Here is a 19,678-nt window from a genome sequence, read left to right as displayed (position 1 = left end):
CACTCTTGCTTTTGGCTCTACAGTGCTGGGAAAAGAGCAGAACTGAGGAGTGGCATTATGGCGTTGCCTGCTGCATGTCACCCCCGGGGGGTACTGGGAGCAGTGATTCCTCCGTCCGCCCAGCCCCGGCTCAGGAGCTCTGGCTATACTTTTTCCAGTACCCTTGCTGGCTGGATTTAAAGTCTGTGTGACAATGTAGAAGTCCTCTAGCAAGGTTTTTGTTACTAAACAGACGAGGTCCCAGCACAGCTTGAGCTCTTGTGGGGTGGAAAGGAGGGCTGGGTTCGTTAGGCAGATGAAATAGTGAGAGGTGAGTGAGCTGGCACTTATGCCCCCATGCTGGTTTCTCTTCCTGCCTGTGATTTCCACTGGTGGTCTGTCCTGCCTAGGGGTGCTGGAGGTGCAATGAAGTGTCAGTGCTCAGCACCTTCTGCAGAGCCTTCCTTGGGAGGAGAAGTCTGCTGGGGCCTCATCAGCATGTGCTGGTGGTTGGTGTCCCCAAGCCAGCCTGGGAAAAGAGCACATGGATTAAACCCATGGAGGAGCAGTATGGCAGGGAAAGCATCTGCAAAAGGACATGCAGGTCCTTGCTGTGCAGACCGGTCTCTCTGTGGGGCAGCTTTGCCAGGCGGCCGATGCAGAGGCAGGGAGGAGCATGAGTGCTTGGCGCTTGTGTCTGTGGGAGGACAGGGACAAGGGGCTGGCACAGGAAAAAGTGTTGTCCTGAGTGATACAGGTTAAGTCTCTTACGCCTTTTGTTTGTTTGTTTGTTTCCAAACAGGGTTTGAAAATGAAAGTGATGGAGTTTTGGTATTTATATCCTCTATTACCAGGGTGAATTTGGCTCACGTTGCAAAGCATGGAACTCCTTTTATAAATCAGGCAGCAACAAAGCCTGCTGTCCCAGGGGAGGAGGGAGATGTGCTGAAATCTGCCTGGCTTTGCTTTATCCTCTTGCCAAGCCTGGAGCGAAAGCAAAGACTTGCAGCGCGGTCTTGCTTGGCTCTAATGTGTCACACACGCCGCTCTCCCTCTCGGCTGCCCACCCAGCAGGACATGTGCTCTCCTGGCTGCTGCCTTCTGCTTTCTGGTGACAGGGAGCCACCCTCTCTGTCTTTGCAGCCTGGATTTGATTTGGGGATTAAATCTCTGTGGTGTGTTTCTTCCTTTCCTAGACCTTGATGCTCTTCCTAGCTGGCAGAAAATGCTGTCTTTCCTCCCCATCTTAAGTGATATGTGCACTGGGTTTGCAGTGAGGTGAAAAAGGCAGTTTTATGTTTTCTTTTCACTTTTTGCTTCTTGCTATCCCACGGAGCTTATTTGCTCCATCTTTCCAAGATACCTTATTCCCTGCCCTTGAGCGGTTCTGCTGTAGCTGCAGCCCAAGACATTAGAGCCATTTTTCTCCCCCTCACCAGGCCGGGCTCTCGGATGAGGTTGGGCTGTGCTCTTTCTTGTGCTGCGGTTATTGCCCTTTGCAAAAGAGGGTGAATGCAAAAAAAGAGTGAGATACGGGGATCAGGCTCAGCAGCCGGGGTCTGTCCTGCATGTTTGCACGCTTCTGTGCAAGACCTGTGAATCTGAATGTGCTGTTGGAGAAGGGCATGATCCACAATCGCTTTGTCCATCTGGCTTGCCGTGGAGGAGCTGCCTCTTGTATATCTAGCAAATTTGAGTGTTACTAAGGAGGAGGACAGCATCATCCTCTTTTCAGGGAGGTTGGGCTGCCTCACATTTTTTATCTGCTTCGTGCTAGCTTGTGGCAGGCAGTTTGAAGCAAAAGCTCTCACCTCCCTGACTTGTAATTTGTTTTACAGCCAATACCCTCTAATAGACCTCCCTCCCCACCTGTTGTTTTGTTTCCTGGGTGCAAGATGAAGCCTTTGGGCTCGAAAAGAGACGGTGATTCAGACTCTGTTATCAGCAGGGAGGGTGGAATTAGGAAGATGCCTGATGTCCCCTCTTGGCTGCCTTGAAACACGCAGCTTTTGTGTCCTTCCTCCTCCAGCTGTCATTGACAGCAGTGGGAGAGTATCTGGCTTCTCCATCCCGGTATCCAAAATCAGTGCTTCCTGCTGAGTTACATGTTTTCTAGCTCTGCTCAGACACAGTTGTTTGATCATTGTGTTTCTGGCTTTTGAGTACGAATAGTTTGCAAAAGGAAAGTTTAGCAGCTGGGTGAAGCTGTCAGCAAAGCTTTGATCTTTTGGCGGCTGGGACCGCCCACAGATGTACAGACATACACAGCTGTGTACATCTGACCTGTGCAGGCCAACTCAGGGGTGTGTAAGAGCATGATGGATGGTTTCTGCAGCCAGCAATGTGGCCATGATCACAGCTGCTGCCACTTACCCCACAGCTGAAGTGACCACACAGATGCTGATGATGCTGAGCGAGATCCTCAGTGTGTATCCTGCCTGAGGCTTGAAATTGCACTGCTCTGCATCTAGCAAGATACCTCCACTGCTCTGTTGCTGTCTTTGAGCCCAAGGAATGAGTCACACCAAAATGCAAACCTCTGCAACCCCAGGGAGACATTCCCATCATGGACTCCAACACATCCAAAGGGCTGTCTTTCACTCCAGGAGATGCCCAATTCTTTCTGATTTTAAAGCACTCCTCCCATAATCTCAAAGCACTTTGTGAGCTCTGATGTTAGACTCTGCATCTCTGAGACAAATGCCCTCTCTTTGGGAAAGCCACCCAAAAGGTTCATGCAGGATTCCACAGCAGAGCCAAGGAGATGTCTGCAGGAGCCTTGGCTCCCAGGGCCCTTCTCCTGGTGTGAGAGCACATGACAGTTGGAAACTGGTGTCTCTGGAATTATTCTGAAGAGTTAACAAAGCACATTGGGTCTCCTTGCACTTGTGGAGGGAGCCAGAAGGTTGTGGCTTCACTTCACAAACTTTTATAAACCTCTAAGACTGGGGCTTAAACAACCGTGATTGACTGAGGCTAACAGTAAAAGAAATAAAATACTTCTGACTGAACAGAGCTATTGGCTGTAAAATACCCAGGGAAATCTACCTTGAGTGAAGAAACATAAGAAATGTTTTTTTTGTGAGAAGGCAGCTCTGGTGGGAAAGGTGGCACATGTTTGCTTTGATGCTGAGTAAAAGTATCCTGTGATCTCCCAGCCCTTGCGGCTGAAACAGTGGTTCCAAAATGGGCTGTGTCCTTGTGTGACCTTGAAATGACAAAATGTTGTCTGTGTGATGCCGATGTTGATCCCTCCTCTCTGAAAGGTGCATTTTGGCCATAGCAAGAGAGCTCTTGGCGCTGGAGGAGGCGTCTTTGTCGTGCTCCTTTGCTGCTTCGTATTTAGAAGCTGATATTTCCAAGCGCATCTATGTGGCCACATATCCACAAGTCCAGTAAAGGACTGTAATTAAACTTGATGTAATTTATTCGCAAGGGTGGTTTCATTTATACACCATAGAGTTGTCTGTCCTAATCCAAGTCTCCTTCAACAAACACTTCTGAATTTACATCTCATAAAATAACCAGCTTTTCCATGGGTGGCATGAACTCAGGCAGCAGTCTTTAGTTAAACTGCAAGTTTAACACCTTCCTACCAGTAAAATAACCTCCCTAGGCTCTCTCCAAACTTGCTCATATCTCACCTTTTGATAGGCCACCGGCAAAAAGTGTTGTGCTTGTTCATTTTTCTTGATAACCTGGGCTTTCATATGTGTCCTGTTGTTTGGAGGTGAACAATACAGCCAGTGTCCATTGCCTTTGATATTATCTTCACGTGCCCGCAAGCTGCGGTACCTTGTTTTCTTACAATTGAATTGGGTGTGAGTGATGAAGAGTGGCTGGAAGGATTAGTAAAAAACAAGCTGTCTTCTGTGAAATATCAGTGGAAGCTGACATCTAGAAAGGAGAGGGCAAAGGATGTGCTTGATCATTAAAGAGCAGGGAATAAAGGTTCTCTGGAGAAGGCTTAAAACAGGATAGCTGATGCCCTCTGGGAAATCTTTGTGGTAAAATAACTCCAAATGTAGAGGTGAACCTTAGCCTTGTTCCCATAACCCCCAAGCTATTTTGGAGACCACTCTGTAGCTTATGTTAGTGATGGAAGAGGAATGGTTTCCCAAGCTCTGCTCAAGTGGACAGCCTGATAGACAGGTGATGAGTGGAAAACCTGAAAAGATGTGGTTATAGCGAACATCTGATGAAGGGTGTGGAGGAGAAAGAAGATGAACAACCCATTGCCCATGACCGGTCACAGGGAATACCACAGCCTTGATTTTGTAGAGCCATGGGCCAGCTCAGTAACTTGGAAGATTGTCTTGCTGACGTTACAGTATATTATAAATAAAAAAAAAAGGGAAGAGAGTGGGTAGTGAATGTAGAAATGTAGAGGTTCATGTGTGAATAAACCTTGCTTATAAATACAGTGGGGTCCCAAGAGACAAACTATGCTGTAGCAGTATATCTCCAATATAGCCTTGCCATAATTGTTTTTCTTCCAAAGTAAAAAAAACCTGCTGATCTGTGCTCTTGGAAGAAGTGGGTCTAAACCAAAAACCCCAAAGTGCCAGTTGTGGTTATACTTGTGGGCTATTGCATTGGAATAATATTGACCTTTCAAGGTAGTTAAACAGTACCAATGTACATTTGGCTTCCAGAAATGCAATTACAAGGGATAAATGATTATGCAATTTGCTGAGACATTTCAGTGAGTTCATTGGATTGTAGCTTCAGTATTTGCCATGTATTAAGCAGAGGAATCCGTGCAATTTTCAGTGCTATTAGTTTGGGTTTCAGAGAGAGCAGGCACATGGAAAGAGACATGTACCGTTAGATAGGGTAGGAGGGCACATGCCCTTGCATTCATCACTCATCTCTTGGCCATGATGTTGACTTTTAGGAAGGTGAGGGTTACTTCTTTTTCCTGGGAGTTGCAGGAAGTACGACCAAAAATGGTTATTTAGGAGCAAAGTATGTCTGAACTTAAGCAAACCACAACGGTTTGCTGCCCTGTGACCGTCTAGGGGCTCTTGGCACTGGGATGAGCATTGCAGAATGAGTTATCTTCTCTTTGGGGCCACTTCTGCAGGATTTGTCACTACTCTGTGTGTCTTGTAACAGATTTGCCTGGCAAAAGTAACTCATGGCTGGTTATGGGGTTGTTTTTTTCTCCTTTCCCCCTTTTCCTTGCCTCCTTGTCCCCTTTCCCTCTTTTTCCAATGTGGACTGCAGGTGTGGGCTGCTACAAGTAGGAGACAGAGTCCTTTCTATCAACGGCATTGCGACTGAGGATGGGACTATGGAGGAAGCTAATCAGCTTTTGCGTGATGCTGCACTCACGAACAAAGTGGTGCTTGAGATTGAATTTGATGTTGCAGGTATGTTGCCAAAGGAATTGCTGCTCCTCACTACCAGCTGGACTCTGCCAGTGTCTTTGCTAACCCATAGGAGGGAATGTATTCACACAAATACATGAGGTTTTTGCTAGAGCTCAGAGGGAAGAGTGAGGACCCTGTGGGGACCTTTTCCATTTCTCGTTGTTCTCTAATGTGCACCAAGATGGAAGGTCCTTCTGATCCCTTCATAAATGCCTTGTTCTCGCCACTTGGCTGAGATAAGCCTAAGGAGTAGATGAAGAGGCCACCTGCACTTTAAATATTTGCCCATTAATATGAATAATATTTATATTCATTTATGGCCTTGAAGCAAGGAGGGAGCCAAAGCTCTTGGCTGGGGCTAAAGTGCAGCTTTGTATTACCAAAAAAAAAAAGTTTTTTTCCTTTTACATTGACAGAGCTGCCTCAGTCCTGAAATACAGTGTGATGTGAGCACTTCGCTTGACGTTTGGAACATGTATTTTTAATGAGAATCCAAATTTTAACCTGAAGTCTGCAGGGCCTCAAATAACAACCTTATTTGAACCCACAAAGCTGAGTTTTATGGGCTTGTTTTTGTTAGTTCCAAAGAAACCATCCATGCAACTGAAAACTCTCTCTTTTCTCCTATTTTATTTTTTTGTCTGTTTTTGATTTTATAGAGTCTGTCATACCCAGCAGTGGTACTTTCCACGTTAAATTGCCCAAGAAAAGGGGTGTAGAGCTTGGAATTACAATCAGCTGTAAGTATTGCTCAGACTTGCACTAGCAGTTGCAAGAGCCGCTGCTTTTCACTCTGGCACATCAGAGGGGCCCAACAGAGAGAGATAAGATTACGTGGGGTTTCCTGGTAGCGCTCGCAGTGCTTGTGATTTATCCCAAACTGAATTAGATGTGTGGTTCCTGCCTCCACAAGCTGGTAGCCACAGAGAAAAGCAGCTGCATGAAGGGTTGGGGCAAAGGGTGCATCTCAACTGATCAGTTGGTCTGTGCCGTGGACTTATATTGTATTATATTATTAGTAATATTATTTTTATTTCCTTGCTTACAGCTGTATTATGTTCCTTTTAAAAAAGAATTGCCTGGGTCTGGTGGGACCATTGCAGGGAGAGGTGGAGGGAGGAGAGCAAGTGTGAGGTGACCCACAGCTTGAAGGGTAGAGAAGGGAAAATGCCAAGAGAAGGAGGATGATGATGAAGATGGTGGTGAGCCTTAGAGGTGGGGGGGAGGCACTTTAGGGACAGGAGGGTGCTGGGCAGGGTTTGACAGGAGTCCTTGCAGTGACTAACCTCAGCCATGGAAGAGGAGATCCACGTGCCAGGACTTGGTGGGCACTGAGAGAATGAGACATAAACCTTTTTCTTTCTTTTCTCTCTTCTCTGCTTGCTCTTGATTAATTATCTTTGTTTCTCTTTTGAAGCGTATTTTTCATTTAAAGACCTTTTAGCCTCTTTGGAGAGGGTGCTGTAAGGGGATGATATAGGCAGATCCATCCCAAATTTCTGGCTAACTTGGGGTCTTGTTATGCCTTGCATCAGTGAATTTTTCCTTTATGGCAAATGTGAGCAGGTCTCGTGTCACCCATCCCTCTTTCACTGCTGGGTAAACTGAGTTGAATCATCTCAGATGTGCCATGCCCAGAGGCTGCCACCACCTCTCAGCTGAAACAAAGCAACTTGTGAAACTGCAGTAATGGGATCTTGCGTCTAAGCCCTCAGGAGCGTGGACCCAGCTGTGTCTGGGGAATGGAGTCGGCAGGGACACTTTAAAACTAGGTTTCATTAAAATAGATAAGCTATTTCCAATTACCTCTTGGCATTTACAGCATTAGTCAGTGAGTTAATTGGAAGCGTTCTGGTCTAAGTGGGGTGATTCTCAGGAGCGACTTGAACATCGATAGGGTGATGGCTTTGCACCCTGTGTTGTTTCTTCTCTCTCTTCCCAGCTTCCCCTCTTTGTGCCATGAGGATAATCCTCAGAAATAACAGCACAGTATTTCACATTTGGCTTGGCAGCAATTACTGTCTGAAGACATCAAAGCGCTTTCCAAAAGCAGTGGGGTGCCCGTAACGGCATTTCATTGACGGGGGAGCGGGGCACGGTGCAGCCCAGCCTGCGCTGGGTTCCCGGCCTGCTGCCCTGCCCGCGGTGTTGGCATTGCCAGGTAGCAACCTAGGACGATGGATCTGGTAGCAAAAAACTTCTGGCTTGAGCATGGCCAGGGTTTCACCCCATTTAAGCGTCAAAGCTTAGTTTGTATCTGGGGCTGGAGAGCAAAACGATCCTGGGAGTTGCTGGCAAGAGTATTAGTTTTTATTTGTAGAGTCTCACTTAAATGGGATCTGCTTCAGTTGTGCATTTACACTTCAAACGTGTTTTTGTGTTGAAAATGTTTTCATTTGAAATTTGTCTAAAAAATTGATTTCACACACTTTTCTGAAATCACCACTAAATAAAAAGGAACTGACCCCTGGGTTTTAAATAGTCAGATACCCATTATCCAACTACACGGCAGTTTTTTAGCAATATAATAGATTTGATCTTTTTGATTATTGAACATGTTTGCAGGACATTGTTTAAATAATACATATGCATAAACTTAAGATATATTTCAGTCCTTTGCTGAGTCAAAGCCAAAATTATATTTACAAATGTAGTAAAAGACAGCCAGAAAATGCGGTGGCAAAGATGAAATGCTAGTTGAATCCTAATTCTGTTTTCATATATTAGCCCACATAAGCCTATGTCCACATGACTCTTAGCAGATTAGATCATCATTTTGTCACTCTGGCTGTGACTGGGCAGATAAATATACCAGTAAATATACCAGTTTCAAACATTAAAACCAAAGCAAGCAGCCTTATGGTAAGTGCCTCCTGCAGAGACATGATGTGCATGCAGGAGTGTGATGCAAGCAGCAAGAGAAAAGAGGTAAAAATAACTCTGTTTTGCTCAGTAACCTCCAGTTCTGCTGATTTGAATGCTCGTATAGATCTAGAGACGGCTTCTACAGCTTTCCTTCTGATAAGGAAAGACATTTAATTACTGTTGTAAAATAGAGGACTGGTCCACTGGCCCTCCCACATTGGATTCCTGTTCCCTACTCTGTAGAACTGGGGCAGGTTAAGGAGATGACAAGCCAGAGGGGTCAGTAGAAGACCCTCTACACTGTTGTGGCCACAGATTGAATTTGTTCTAAAACATAGTGGTCCAGCTACACTGTAGATGAAAGATGAGTTGCTTTTGTTGAGTTTTACCTCCTGGCTTCAGCAGGCTCATTTGTAGTTAATTCCTCTGTCTAGGAAGGTTTGCCACTGCCTTCTTACCCAGGCAGAAAGTGTTACAACCTCATCAGAGGAGCACTACAGAAATAAAAGTGATCAAGTTCTTGCTGTGCTGTGGCTCTCGGAGCTAATTGAGAGATGGGCTAAGTAAAGGAGGGGAGAGCAGGATTCTTGATGGATGCGTTGGAAGAATTAGTGTAATGGAGCTAACTGCAGGAGGAACCATAAATCTGCTGGAAAGCCTCATAAAAGGGCTGAAAACCCAGGACGTTTTTGTACAAGGAGCGCAGTTGGTGCTGGTTCTGGGATGAGCATACAGAGGGGGGTCTGTGCTTGCTCCTGGTGAGGGGCAGATGTTTGCTGAGGGCACTTGCCATCTTCTCTGAGGTCTCAGGGTTTGCTAGAAAGAGAAGTCTTGGGCTGGGCAAGCCCCCAGTTGTGGTCTGTGCACATGGCTGTGTGCACGCAGACAGGTTTCTTGCTCCTGCTAAAACACAGCGTGGCAAAGGCATACAGCAAATTAAGACACATGATGCCAGTATTTGCATATAGCGTTATTTCCCCTTCCATTCCCCATAGGATGAATAGGAAATCCAAGGGATGAGTCTCTCACTGACTGTGCTTTGTATTTCTGTGGCACCTCGGTGCCCTCAGGCCTCATTGCAGTCTCCTACATTTGCGAAATGAAAATTAGCAAAGCAAAACACTGAAGCTGCCTCGTGTGCGCTGCTTCCACGCACTTCATCCAGGGCTGAAGGGACAAAAAGCCAGCAAAATTACTCTCATTTTCTCCATACTCCAGTGCCTTGGTTTCTGCCCCAGGGAGAAGGCTGCATTTATTTGTAAAACAGCTGCTCTGATGGAAGAGGGAAGAGCGTGCGCTCCTTTCTGCTCCACGAGGTTCAAAGGGCTGTGTGGGCTGTGAAGCTCAGCTGTTTGCAGAGACCTCCGAGGTGCTCTGAATGGTGGGGATGCAAAAACACGCAAACCGAGATTTTTCACACAGGGATGTGAAGACGGCGCTCTCGTTAGCCTGAACTACTCATCTCCATTAGCAGAAGACATGCCACAAGTGCTCTGATCTTGCTGGCTGCATTCAGTTCTAATGATGCGGTTATGCCTTTGTAGGTTTTCTGTAAATCTCTTACAAATTAAAATCTCCAACAGCGAGAAGCTAATAGTCATATGTTCTTGTATGTTCAATACCTGACCTCTTAAAATAAGATATGGATTTGTTATTAGCCTCTGGAAAATGATTGCTGATTACACAAAAGATTGCTTTTTGTGTTTTCTTTTTTTTTTCTTGTCTGTCTTAAATATCCTCTCCAAGGGCTAGTTGTGAAATTCACTGCAGGGTACGTATGTGTTGTGGTTGGTGTTTAAACAGATACTGAAATTACTGTTAATTTTAGCTATGCATTAATGCTTTATATAGCATGTTTATCAAATTACCTTTATATATCTTAACAAATCAATTCCTGTGCCCTTGGTGTGAAGTACTGCAGATAAGGAGTAGGTAGTATATCTGCTTGTGGGTGATAAAACCGGAGTTTGGATAGATAGATAACTTCGATTAAGTAGCTTAAGCAGTGTAATCGCTGTCCTAGAGAGAAGATGGATCTGTGAGCCGAGCAAATCTAGTTTTGCTGGCGCTGGATTAACCTGGGACCCGCTGCCAGCCCGGCACAGTGTGTCTGCAAGCGGCAGCGTGCCCGGCAGCCTCCTGTCCTACCCCCTCGCTAACCCTGCAGCTTCAGCTGAGATTTGCAGCTGATTCACTCTGGTGCTTTTACCAAAGTGGGATATTCTGTCCCAGTTTTGCTACCTGGAGATTTTGAAAGGAAACAGATCTGCGGTGGGGTAAATATCCTGCTAGAGGCACTGATAATTTATGCACCTGCTGCTAAAACTAATGAGTGATAGAGGAAAAAGTTGGGTACTGGGAATTTGATTTTCACTGCTGCTTTTTGTAAACAATTCTGATTTGCTTTTGTTCCTCTTCTCATTCCTTAGCTATCCTGAGATTATTGGGTTTCTGATTTTGATTTTTTTTTTCCTGTTTATATGCTTGCTTTCTTAAATGTATTCTTACGGCATTATTACAATTTCTTTAATTACACATTGGCAGAGTGCTGCTTTGGCTTGGTCAATAACGAAGGGCATTCATAACGGGTTGATGCGTGTGAGATATGTGCTTGTGCTCCTTGGAGGGGAATAATTTACCAGTATCAGTCATTATGCATTCTATTAAAAACACAAACTGGACATGTGTTTCTGGCCTCGTCATCCATCACAGAGTAAACGCCGAGCAAGCCAGAATCCCAGCAGAGGTGGTGAGAGACTGAAAGCAATTTATAAAAAGTAAATAACAGTATTGATCAATTCACCTTTTTATCACTTCCCTGTCACCGCTGCCAAGCAGTGTTTTCATTTTGAGTTTCTCCCCCACCTCACGCCTCTACCTTCACCAGCTGTTGATTTATGGAGCTTTCTCTGGGCCACTGGAGCAGATTTAAACTATCTTTTGTACTGGTAAACCCAGAAAAAATACAAACGTATCTGAAAAGGAGCATACTTCCACATGAAGTGGTTTGCCCTGGCAGATGGAGGTCACAACCAGAGCACCTGCCGAGAGAAAGCGTGGGTTTCTGCACAACAGCTTCTGCCTCTGTCTCTCCATCCATCTCTTCCCTCGACTCCCTTTGCGGCCATCTCCATTTTACAGATGGGAAAGCAAGACTCAGAGGCAAGGCTGGGCGTCCAAACCATGTCTTCCTGCAGCAAACAGAATCACCAAGGCAATGTCCTTTGAAGACAAATAACCACACTGACAGCAGAAATGAACAGATGAAACAGCTTTACTCATCTGTACAAGCGTCTTAACTCCAAAGACTGCAGCCCTAATAAAATAATAGGGTAGTTTATGTTTTTTTAAAATTGTAGGCAAATTGGAAATGGTATCCAAAACCTCACCAGGGGTCTACATATCTAATGCCTCTTATCTTGACTGAGTCACCACTTCAGTGACATGGCAGTTCTCCTGCCTGGAGACAGGGCAGTCGTCACCCTGCCTGAACAGCCCAGGATTGTTAAAAACATGGGTCCTAGGGTGGCTGGAGCGGCTGGGGGCAGCCTGGTCCCCGCTGACGGGCAGGAAGCCCAGCTGGGCGCTCTCCTCGGGCGCCAGGAAGGGCTTTGGGGTGCCAAAGGTGAATTAATGGAGTTAGTAACTACTGGTTTTTAAAGCAAACAGCAAGTGACTGTTCTGTGCTTTGAGATTTCATTATCTTAACTTTGTATCTTATGCCTCTTGAGAGAGAATGATTGTTCATTAAGTCTCTCTAACTTACCCTTCAGATTTGTAGGTGCTGACTAATAATGATGGTTTTATAAAGCCTTTCCATTTTATACTAAGTGATTATTTAAAACAGAGGGCTGCCATTTATTAAAGTTTGGGTAGTCTGATGGTAGGGACAGTTGTATGCAGTTGTACATGGCTCTTGCATTTAACTGGTCTCAAGAAAATCTGTTTGGAAAGCACAACTTCCAAAAAAACTGCAAACAAAACCCAGAATGACTTTTCCTTAAAACTTGCTTTGTTTCCTAATGGACAAAGCCGTCTGTCACCCTTGCTTCTGATACGGGAAGCTTGTGCTATGTTCAATACTGATGCCTATTGTGGAGCTGCAGAAGGACGAGGTCTCGCACTCTGCTCAGAGACTGACTGTGGGCAGGATCCCCCTGCGTGTCGCAGGGCTTGTAAGGCAGATGCTGAGATGAACACCATTTCGGCAGAGCTCGAGGCATGTTGTTATCTATACTTGCTTTTCTTTTATTTCTTTCTTTTTTTTCCCGCTTTCCTTTCCTCCTCCTTTGCTCTTTAGAGTGTTCGCGGTCTCCGGACACACCATTCCAGCTGTGGCTGGGTCAGGTTTAGAGATGTCCACCCCCCAGCCCACCACCAGGAGTGTGGAGATCTTCCCTAACCCCTTTCTGTCACGCTGCCTCTGCTTTGAAACTAATAAACAAACCTCGTGGGGAAAAGTATTTTTGCTAACCTGGATCGTTTTGACAGAACCGGGCTAGGGAGCGATTAAACATGCAGCAATGCCAGTCTGACCCAGGGCTTAGGGTGTGCTGACAGGGTCTCCCATCACCACTGCTCAGACCACCTCATTGTGCACCTCTCGGCAGCAAATACGTGTCCTATATTGAAGAAAGAGAACAGCAATAGTAATAACAGCGCAATACATCTCCGTCCACTGTGCTGTTAGTCCATGCTGTGTGGCCTTCTTAATCAAGGGAGGATTCTGCCATGATTTTAGCCACGCAAGCTGCACCTCATCCTTCCCTCCCACCACTCAGCTGCCGGGCGTGTGTCAGTCTATCTGCTGGCTGGTCCATGACACAGACAGGTTGAATATAGGCACAAGCCCTTGGTGAATCTCCACAACCCATCTGCTTCTCTTCTACCTGTGACCGCAAGCTGAACACGAGCGTCCAGACTAAAATTGCCTGGCACCATGCTGCAGTAAGAGATGGGGAAAATAATTCTTCCAGGCTCTGTATCATTCAGTTGTCGCACTGCTGTGACTATTAAAAAATCAGTCACGGTCTGCTCTTTGCTGCCTGACCTAACTTTTAAACTCAGCCCTGTTACAACTGAGATTGTCTGTCTTTTCTCCCTGTTCAGTACAGAAGGTTTAGTTATATCTGGGAGAGGGTATCCTTAAAGGTGATGGGTTAGCACATATGTTTTTAAATCTCATAAATGAATGTAAACAACAGAAAAATCTAGAACAGAGAGGCTGGTAAGAGGAATCACTTATCCCTTATGTCTGACTTTCTGGGATGCTCTCTAACTGCTGTTTGGGCAGGTGGATCTCTATGTGGTTGATGCCACATGCCTCACAGATATTTCAATCTGACCTGCACCTGATACTTTCAAATGCAGCAAGTTTCTTCCTTCCCATGCAGTTTTTGCTGAGAAGCTCCGTCAGCTTTAAATGAGATGATGCAATTCCCATAGCAAGGCAGGAGGGAGTGATGTCAGGTGAAAAGGATGCTCTTGGCGTATGTTTGGTGTGGATGGCAGAGAGGTCAGGAGGAGTTTGAGTCATAAATCTCACTCTGGTTACTCAGGAGAGCAGCAGGTCTTGCAGGCAAGTTTGAAAATGCAGATGCTCCCAGAGATGCATACTCGCATCACTTGTGGGCTGAAAAAGTTATCAGGGGTCGGTGGGAGAGAAGAGCTGGAAACCACCCCTTCCAGCTCCAGCACTGAGACCAGCCCTGATTTATCTGGTTGTATGATGAAGTGGTCTGGGGAGCTGAACCAGCTAGAAAATAGTGTTTTACCTAATTCTTCCTGCGTTATTTTCCACCTGGAAAATTTCCCAGCCCACTTTACTTCAAGAACACAGAAATGCTTATATCAACCACAGCACTCAGCTAGATACTCCCTAGGCAGCAGTGCTGATGTCTGACTACTGCCATAGCTGTTGACTCACTTGCTGTCTCACATCAGAGATGTGGGCAAGTGGGTGTTCAACGGTGCTGGGACTGGGCAATCCCACCTCTTGCTGCTGGACACCACATGTCCTCCCCTTCAGGAGGAGACTGAAGGAAACAGCGAGCTAACTTGGGCAAAGGGCAGTCAACAAACGTTTGCAGGGATTCACTTCTTTTTTATTTTCCTGGTGTGGCTTCCAGAGTTCAAGTGTGAGGCATCATTTTGTCAAAGGAATATAAATTCCCTTTCCTTACAACACCTTCTCCCCATTAGCCATCCCTGTCCTAGACAGCAGACTCAATACAAACTTTGTACCCATATGTCTCCTTTGCAGCTGCAAGCAGAAAGCCTGGGGAGCCTTTGATCATCTCTGACATCAAGAAGGGGAGCGTAGCCCACAGGTGAGTGCAGAATTTCCCATCTGCCAAACCCATTGCAAAATGTCCAGCCCAGTAATGAGAGGTGGAATGAAGCCCAAGCAGTAGCACTTGATCTGAACCCTAGAGGTTTGTTTTAGACCACAGTAGGGTTTGTAATAAAAACTGTATTGAAGCAAGTGGAGTTGAGCTAATGGAGAAGGTGGCCAGGGCACTGATTCAGAGGTCTGCTGACTCTATAGGAGATGAATGTTTAGCATTTAAGAGCATGTGGTAAAGGGCTTCATATATCCCATAAGGTGCTATGGCTCATCAGGTAGTTTGCTCTGTCTCAGCTCCTGCTCAGGTGAACAGAGTGAATTGTGGGCACTGGTGGATAACTGTGCAAATAACTCAGCATTTATTGACTTCACCTCTGATCCCAGCACCTCATAGCAAGGCTTTCAGAGGAATTTAGTGCTGCTGGAGGGCTCGTTTCTAAGAGTGCTCATACAGGAGCTTCCATAAAAGGTAGAATATCTGTCAGTTAAACATCAGGCGTTTTTCAGTGCTGTAGGTTACCCAGGCTGTATATCTAATCTTCCTGCCTTGTTCTGTATTGATGAATGCTCTACACAAACTTCCTCTCTTTAAGTTATAATTGTCCCAGGCTCTGTTCATGGTTGTTTCCCAGGAAAGATCAAGGGCAGTAAAAAGTTAATATTGTAATCACCACTGCAGGACTGAATGCATTGCGAGACTGAAAGGCAACTACAAATGTACTTTTAGTTTTCTTTTCCTTTCCACATAGAACTGGAACCTTGGAGCCGGGAGACAAGCTGTTAGCCATTGATAACATCCGACTCGACAATTGCTCAATGGAGGATGCTGTGCAGATATTAAGGCAGTGTGAAGACCTGGTCAAATTGAAGATTAGGAAGGATGAAGATAACTCTGGTACAGAAATCCTGATGCAAACTGGTGCCTGTCCACTGTAATGACATTTCCCAATAGGTAGTGCAAACCAACAAAGATAAGGGCTGCCGCTTGTCCGGTCACCACTTGCCAATTGATTATAGTCTATTTTTGTTATTCTGCCCTTAAATGGAGTCTGGAAGGTTAAAATCCTATTTGGTATGAGCATGACTGAAGACCTTAGGCTTTTGCTTCTAAACGCTGTGAGTCTTTCCTATGACCTCTTTCATATGGCTAATTAAAAAATTCAGCATTCCTGTTTTCTCTTTCAGATGAGCAGGAGACAACCGGTGCTATTATCTACACAGTGGAACTGAAGCGATACGGCGGCCCCTTGGGAATAACCATCTCCGGGACAGAGGAACCTTTCGATCCTATTGTCATTTCAGGCTTGACTAAACGAGGGCTGGCAGAAAGGTGAGGCTTGGGGGCAGAGGGGCTCTCACTCTTCTCAGGTGTTTTAGTCTGCTAAAAAGGAAAGGTGCTATGAAGGTACCAAGCACTGTGAAGCAGGGACATCCCTGCCAGTCTGACCCTGCAGACCCCCGTGCAGGAGATGTGGGGTGGCTGGGACTGTGCTGTCAGGGCAATGAGAGAGGCTCAAAGCAGGGCACTTCTGGAAGAGTTAGATCCAGTGTGTCAGTTGAAGGCAGCAGCCAGGAAAACATCTTTGTCTGCCCCTCTTCCACAGAGGTGCTTCCTGGTCTGTGATTTCCCATGCACATCTTGCATCGGGAGAGCGTCCAGCCTGTCCACGAAACCACCATAGACTCCTGTCCAGGACTTACCTATTGCTAAACTATGGCTCATGGCCATGTCAGCGGGGCATCCTGCTGAAACCACAGATCTTCTGGCCCATCCTTGCTGGTGGTTAGTCTGTTACGTATGGAGGTATCTCAGTGCAGGGTTGGCGTGCTTCAAGCAGCAGACATTGATGTTGCATAAATGTAGGTGCATATTTACCTTCGGTAACCGGAGAGGTTGCCTGTGTATGTGCCTGTGTCTGAATATACGTGCATGTGTGGGGTTTAAAGGATCAGGACATTGCTGAGAATATAAGGTGGAACTGAGTCATACACTGTATCTTAATTAATCTGGCTATATGGTAGCTGTGACTTGTGAGTAGATCATTTCAGCAGCCCTGACTCACACTTCTCGTAGTGTTGCTTTCGCCTGTGCTGCTTGATAGGCAGAACAGCAGCAAAAAATAGTGCTAGACCTTGGGGACTTAGACTGCAGATCTGGCCTTCTGATTCTTTCTGTTTCAAGGCCTCACTCCTCCTTGGCTGGACTGTAAAGCAGCTCAGTGCCTCCTTCTGCATTGGGTTCCTTGAGCTCTCAGCACGCACTCTGCTGCACATTTCATTGCTTTCCTGTGGTACAGAAAGCGGAACATCAGTGTCTGCCGAGAAGTAAGGAAGAGGGATGGGCTTGGTCATTAGTGGTTCTTCTCTTTGGGGATTTTATATCGCTGCCTGCCACGGTAGGATTCAGTGTTTTTTCCCTAGAAAATAGTAGCTGTAGAGTATCCGAGGCTTTTCTGCATAGCAGTTCTGCACTGTACCTGCAGCCCAGCGTGAGAGAGGTTAAGGACAGAAAGCCCAAACGCTCTCGGCTCAGAAGATCGTCTTGTACCCTTGTTGCTCTCAGTTCCCTTTGCAACGCTGTGGCTGTTCCTCCTTTGAACTGAGATACGCATCAATGACTGCTCCACAGAGAAGCGTAGTGCAGGCAAGTGCTGCGGTACTATTGAATTTTGATCAGGAGCTGGCAGGCAGCAAGGAATGAAAAGCCTTTTGAGAAGAGCGATGGAGCTGTTCAGCACGTTCACCGTAGCAGACTAACAAATACCCGTGCCTGCGCAGAGGAACGGCGTGGGGATGGAGCGGCGTGGGGGTTTCTCTGGGTAACCTTGGCTCCCTGCTGAGAGGGTGAGGAGCGCTGGGATGAAGGCTGCCTGCAGGAAAGGCGCATATTTTCCTGCTGAAATGGTACATATTTTTCTTCTGGGAGTAACAGAAGGGAGTGGCTTGACCTTGTCAAAAGAAGGGGGGTGGTCCTAGTGTTATCCTAAATTGTCCCTTCCCTGTGCCACAGGCGCCCTTAGCCAGGCTCTGAAGAGTGGGACAAGTTTCCGAAGGACAGGAATTTAAACCCAAAGCTCTGCCTGGTTTTTGCTGGAGCAAAGGACATGTTTCAGCAGCACTGGCATGGGGTGGACCAGATCCCAGCGTCTGATAACAGCGATGTGCTGGCCACTCTTGTAGAGGCACGAGTGAAGGTCTGTGCTGCGGCTTGGGCTGCTCGCTTGGCGATGGGGAAGGCAGGATGTCCTCTAAGATCTGTCACATGTCTGTCGCAGTGGGTGACAGGTTGTCTAAGCTGAAAAGGCTTCAGATTCAGATGATTTGAATTTTGTCTTGACCTTGAATGTTTTCCTCCTTGTACATGTTTGATTCTATGGAAACCTACAGAGGCAGCTCAGGCTGTTGGGTTGGTGTTGAGCAGTGGCTCTCTCCCATGTTAGTCTCTGTTTCCCCTCCTGCAGTGCCTGCGGGTGGCTTTAGCCTGGGCCATGGGACTTATTTTCCTTGGGGAAGGGAGAGTGCCTGAACAATAGTGTTCAATTCTAGTCGATGTGTAATGGTTCTCCAAGAGTAATTTTGGGCTATCGCTGGCATTTTAAAGTGCCTGACCAGCCTCCTCTAGTGCCACCTGGTCAAGTAGATGGGGATGGCTGCAGGAGGGTTTTGTCCGGGAGTGCTCAGCACCAACCCACGTTGGCAGAGGAAAGAAGGGATGGTGCCCCTGTCCACGTGCCAGGTAAATCCCTATCACGTGCATGCAGCCACCTCTTCTCCAGTGCTTGCTGGAAAGTGCCTGCAGCCCCTTTTACACTTTGCGACATACCTGTTGCTCGATTGTGCTCTTGCATGTGTCCTCTGAGCAAGAAGGGACATGGAGCACACAGCTCCTTGTGCTGGTTTGTGTTTGAGGTGAATTAAGGACTGCCAGTGATGATGGAGAAGCACAAGGGTCGTTAGCTAGAAACAGCTTTCTCTGTCACTCCTGCTCTGCTTCTGTCTTTCTGTCCTCACAGGGGTGCCTGGAGATGGACAGATGATAGGACTGAACTTTGATTTACTTTTCCCCTCTTGAAGAAAAACACCTGGCTGAACGTGATCTTTCTCTTTAATTGTTTCTGTATTCTTTCCTGCTGAGGGACTTCCACAGTTTCTGCAGAGCAGTCACGTTGTTCAGAGGTGGGCGATTGGGCTGGTGTCTTGGATAGGAGATGCATCCTCATGCTGGGTTCAGGGCTACAGCAGGAGGCCCTCAAATGCTGAACCACTGCAGTGAGTGAAGGATTAAGACAAATACTCCGGTTCCAGTTTGAACTGTAGTTTATTTGAATGCACAAGTGTTCCTGGAGGGCTTTTCCAGGCTGGTGGGGATGGGACAAGACAGACATCTAGTGGCTGGTTGGGGCTGTCGTGGCTCTGCCCAAGCATCACAGCAGCAGCAGCAGCAGACGGAGCAGTCCTGCCTCCTGTTGGCTGCCTTTCCCAATTTGACGTACTTACAGTAGATGTTTCACAGTGACGTGTCTACAAAGGTTTCGTATTTTGGGGAAAGACAAGTAGCTGTTGTGCCTGTGACAGTATATTAAATCCCAGTTCTGCAGGAGCAGCAGTCCAGTTTGGAGATGTAACCTGAGAGAGGCACGTTGCCATGGACAAAAAGATATTGCAGTCCTGATTTGCATCTCCTCCTGGCTCGATGGCACAGGTTCCTGATCGCTAAACCTCACGTCACTGCTGGAGGAGGAGGGGATTGCTGCTCTTGCTTGCTGGCATTAGGGAGCTGGAGCATGAGTGTGGTGAGCTTGGTCCAGCCAGCAGCGAGCTGAGCTCCTGCCTGGGCTGCCAGCTCTGGTGATGACCACATCCTGTCCTGCCCGCTCTTCCAGAGCTGCAGGGAACACGGGGAGAGGTAAAGTGAGCCCCTGTCTGTGGGCAGACACAGAAGGATGGACGAGAAGGGGGAGAATTGCCGTGACTTGTTAGTTTGTTCCTGGCCGTTGCTGAAGCCTGAGGATTTATTTAGCTGAGATCAGAAGCCAGTGCTGGAACGTGGCTCTGTAACGAAGCACAGTAACCTCTTCTAGAGTGCTGGTCCTGATAGAGAAAGTCACAGTGG

General features: G+C 46.7%; 1 protein-coding gene across 2 annotated transcripts in view; it reads left to right on the top strand.

Moving 5' to 3' along the window:
- The window catches only part of GRIP2 (glutamate receptor interacting protein 2), a 90,310-nt gene that overhangs the window by 48,229 nt on the left and 22,403 nt on the right, over positions 1–19,678 (top strand). For both annotated transcript variants that reach the window (XM_068408445.1, XM_068408443.1), the window contains exons 13-17: positions 5,209–5,354; positions 6,014–6,094; positions 14,482–14,548; positions 15,315–15,460; positions 15,751–15,895. In XM_068408445.1, coding sequence (XP_068264546.1) covers positions 5,209–5,354; positions 6,014–6,094; positions 14,482–14,548; positions 15,315–15,460; positions 15,751–15,895 — 585 coding nt within the window. The remainder of the gene's footprint in view (positions 1–5,208; positions 5,355–6,013; positions 6,095–14,481; positions 14,549–15,314; positions 15,461–15,750; positions 15,896–19,678) is intronic.

This window comes from Nyctibius grandis, chromosome 10 (genome assembly GCF_013368605.1).
Source record: "Nyctibius grandis isolate bNycGra1 chromosome 10, bNycGra1.pri, whole genome shotgun sequence".
Taxonomy (NCBI): domain Eukaryota; kingdom Metazoa; phylum Chordata; class Aves; order Nyctibiiformes; family Nyctibiidae; genus Nyctibius; species Nyctibius grandis.
The sequence above is the reverse complement of the archived record's forward strand: the minus strand, read 5'-3'. Positions and strand labels throughout refer to the sequence as shown.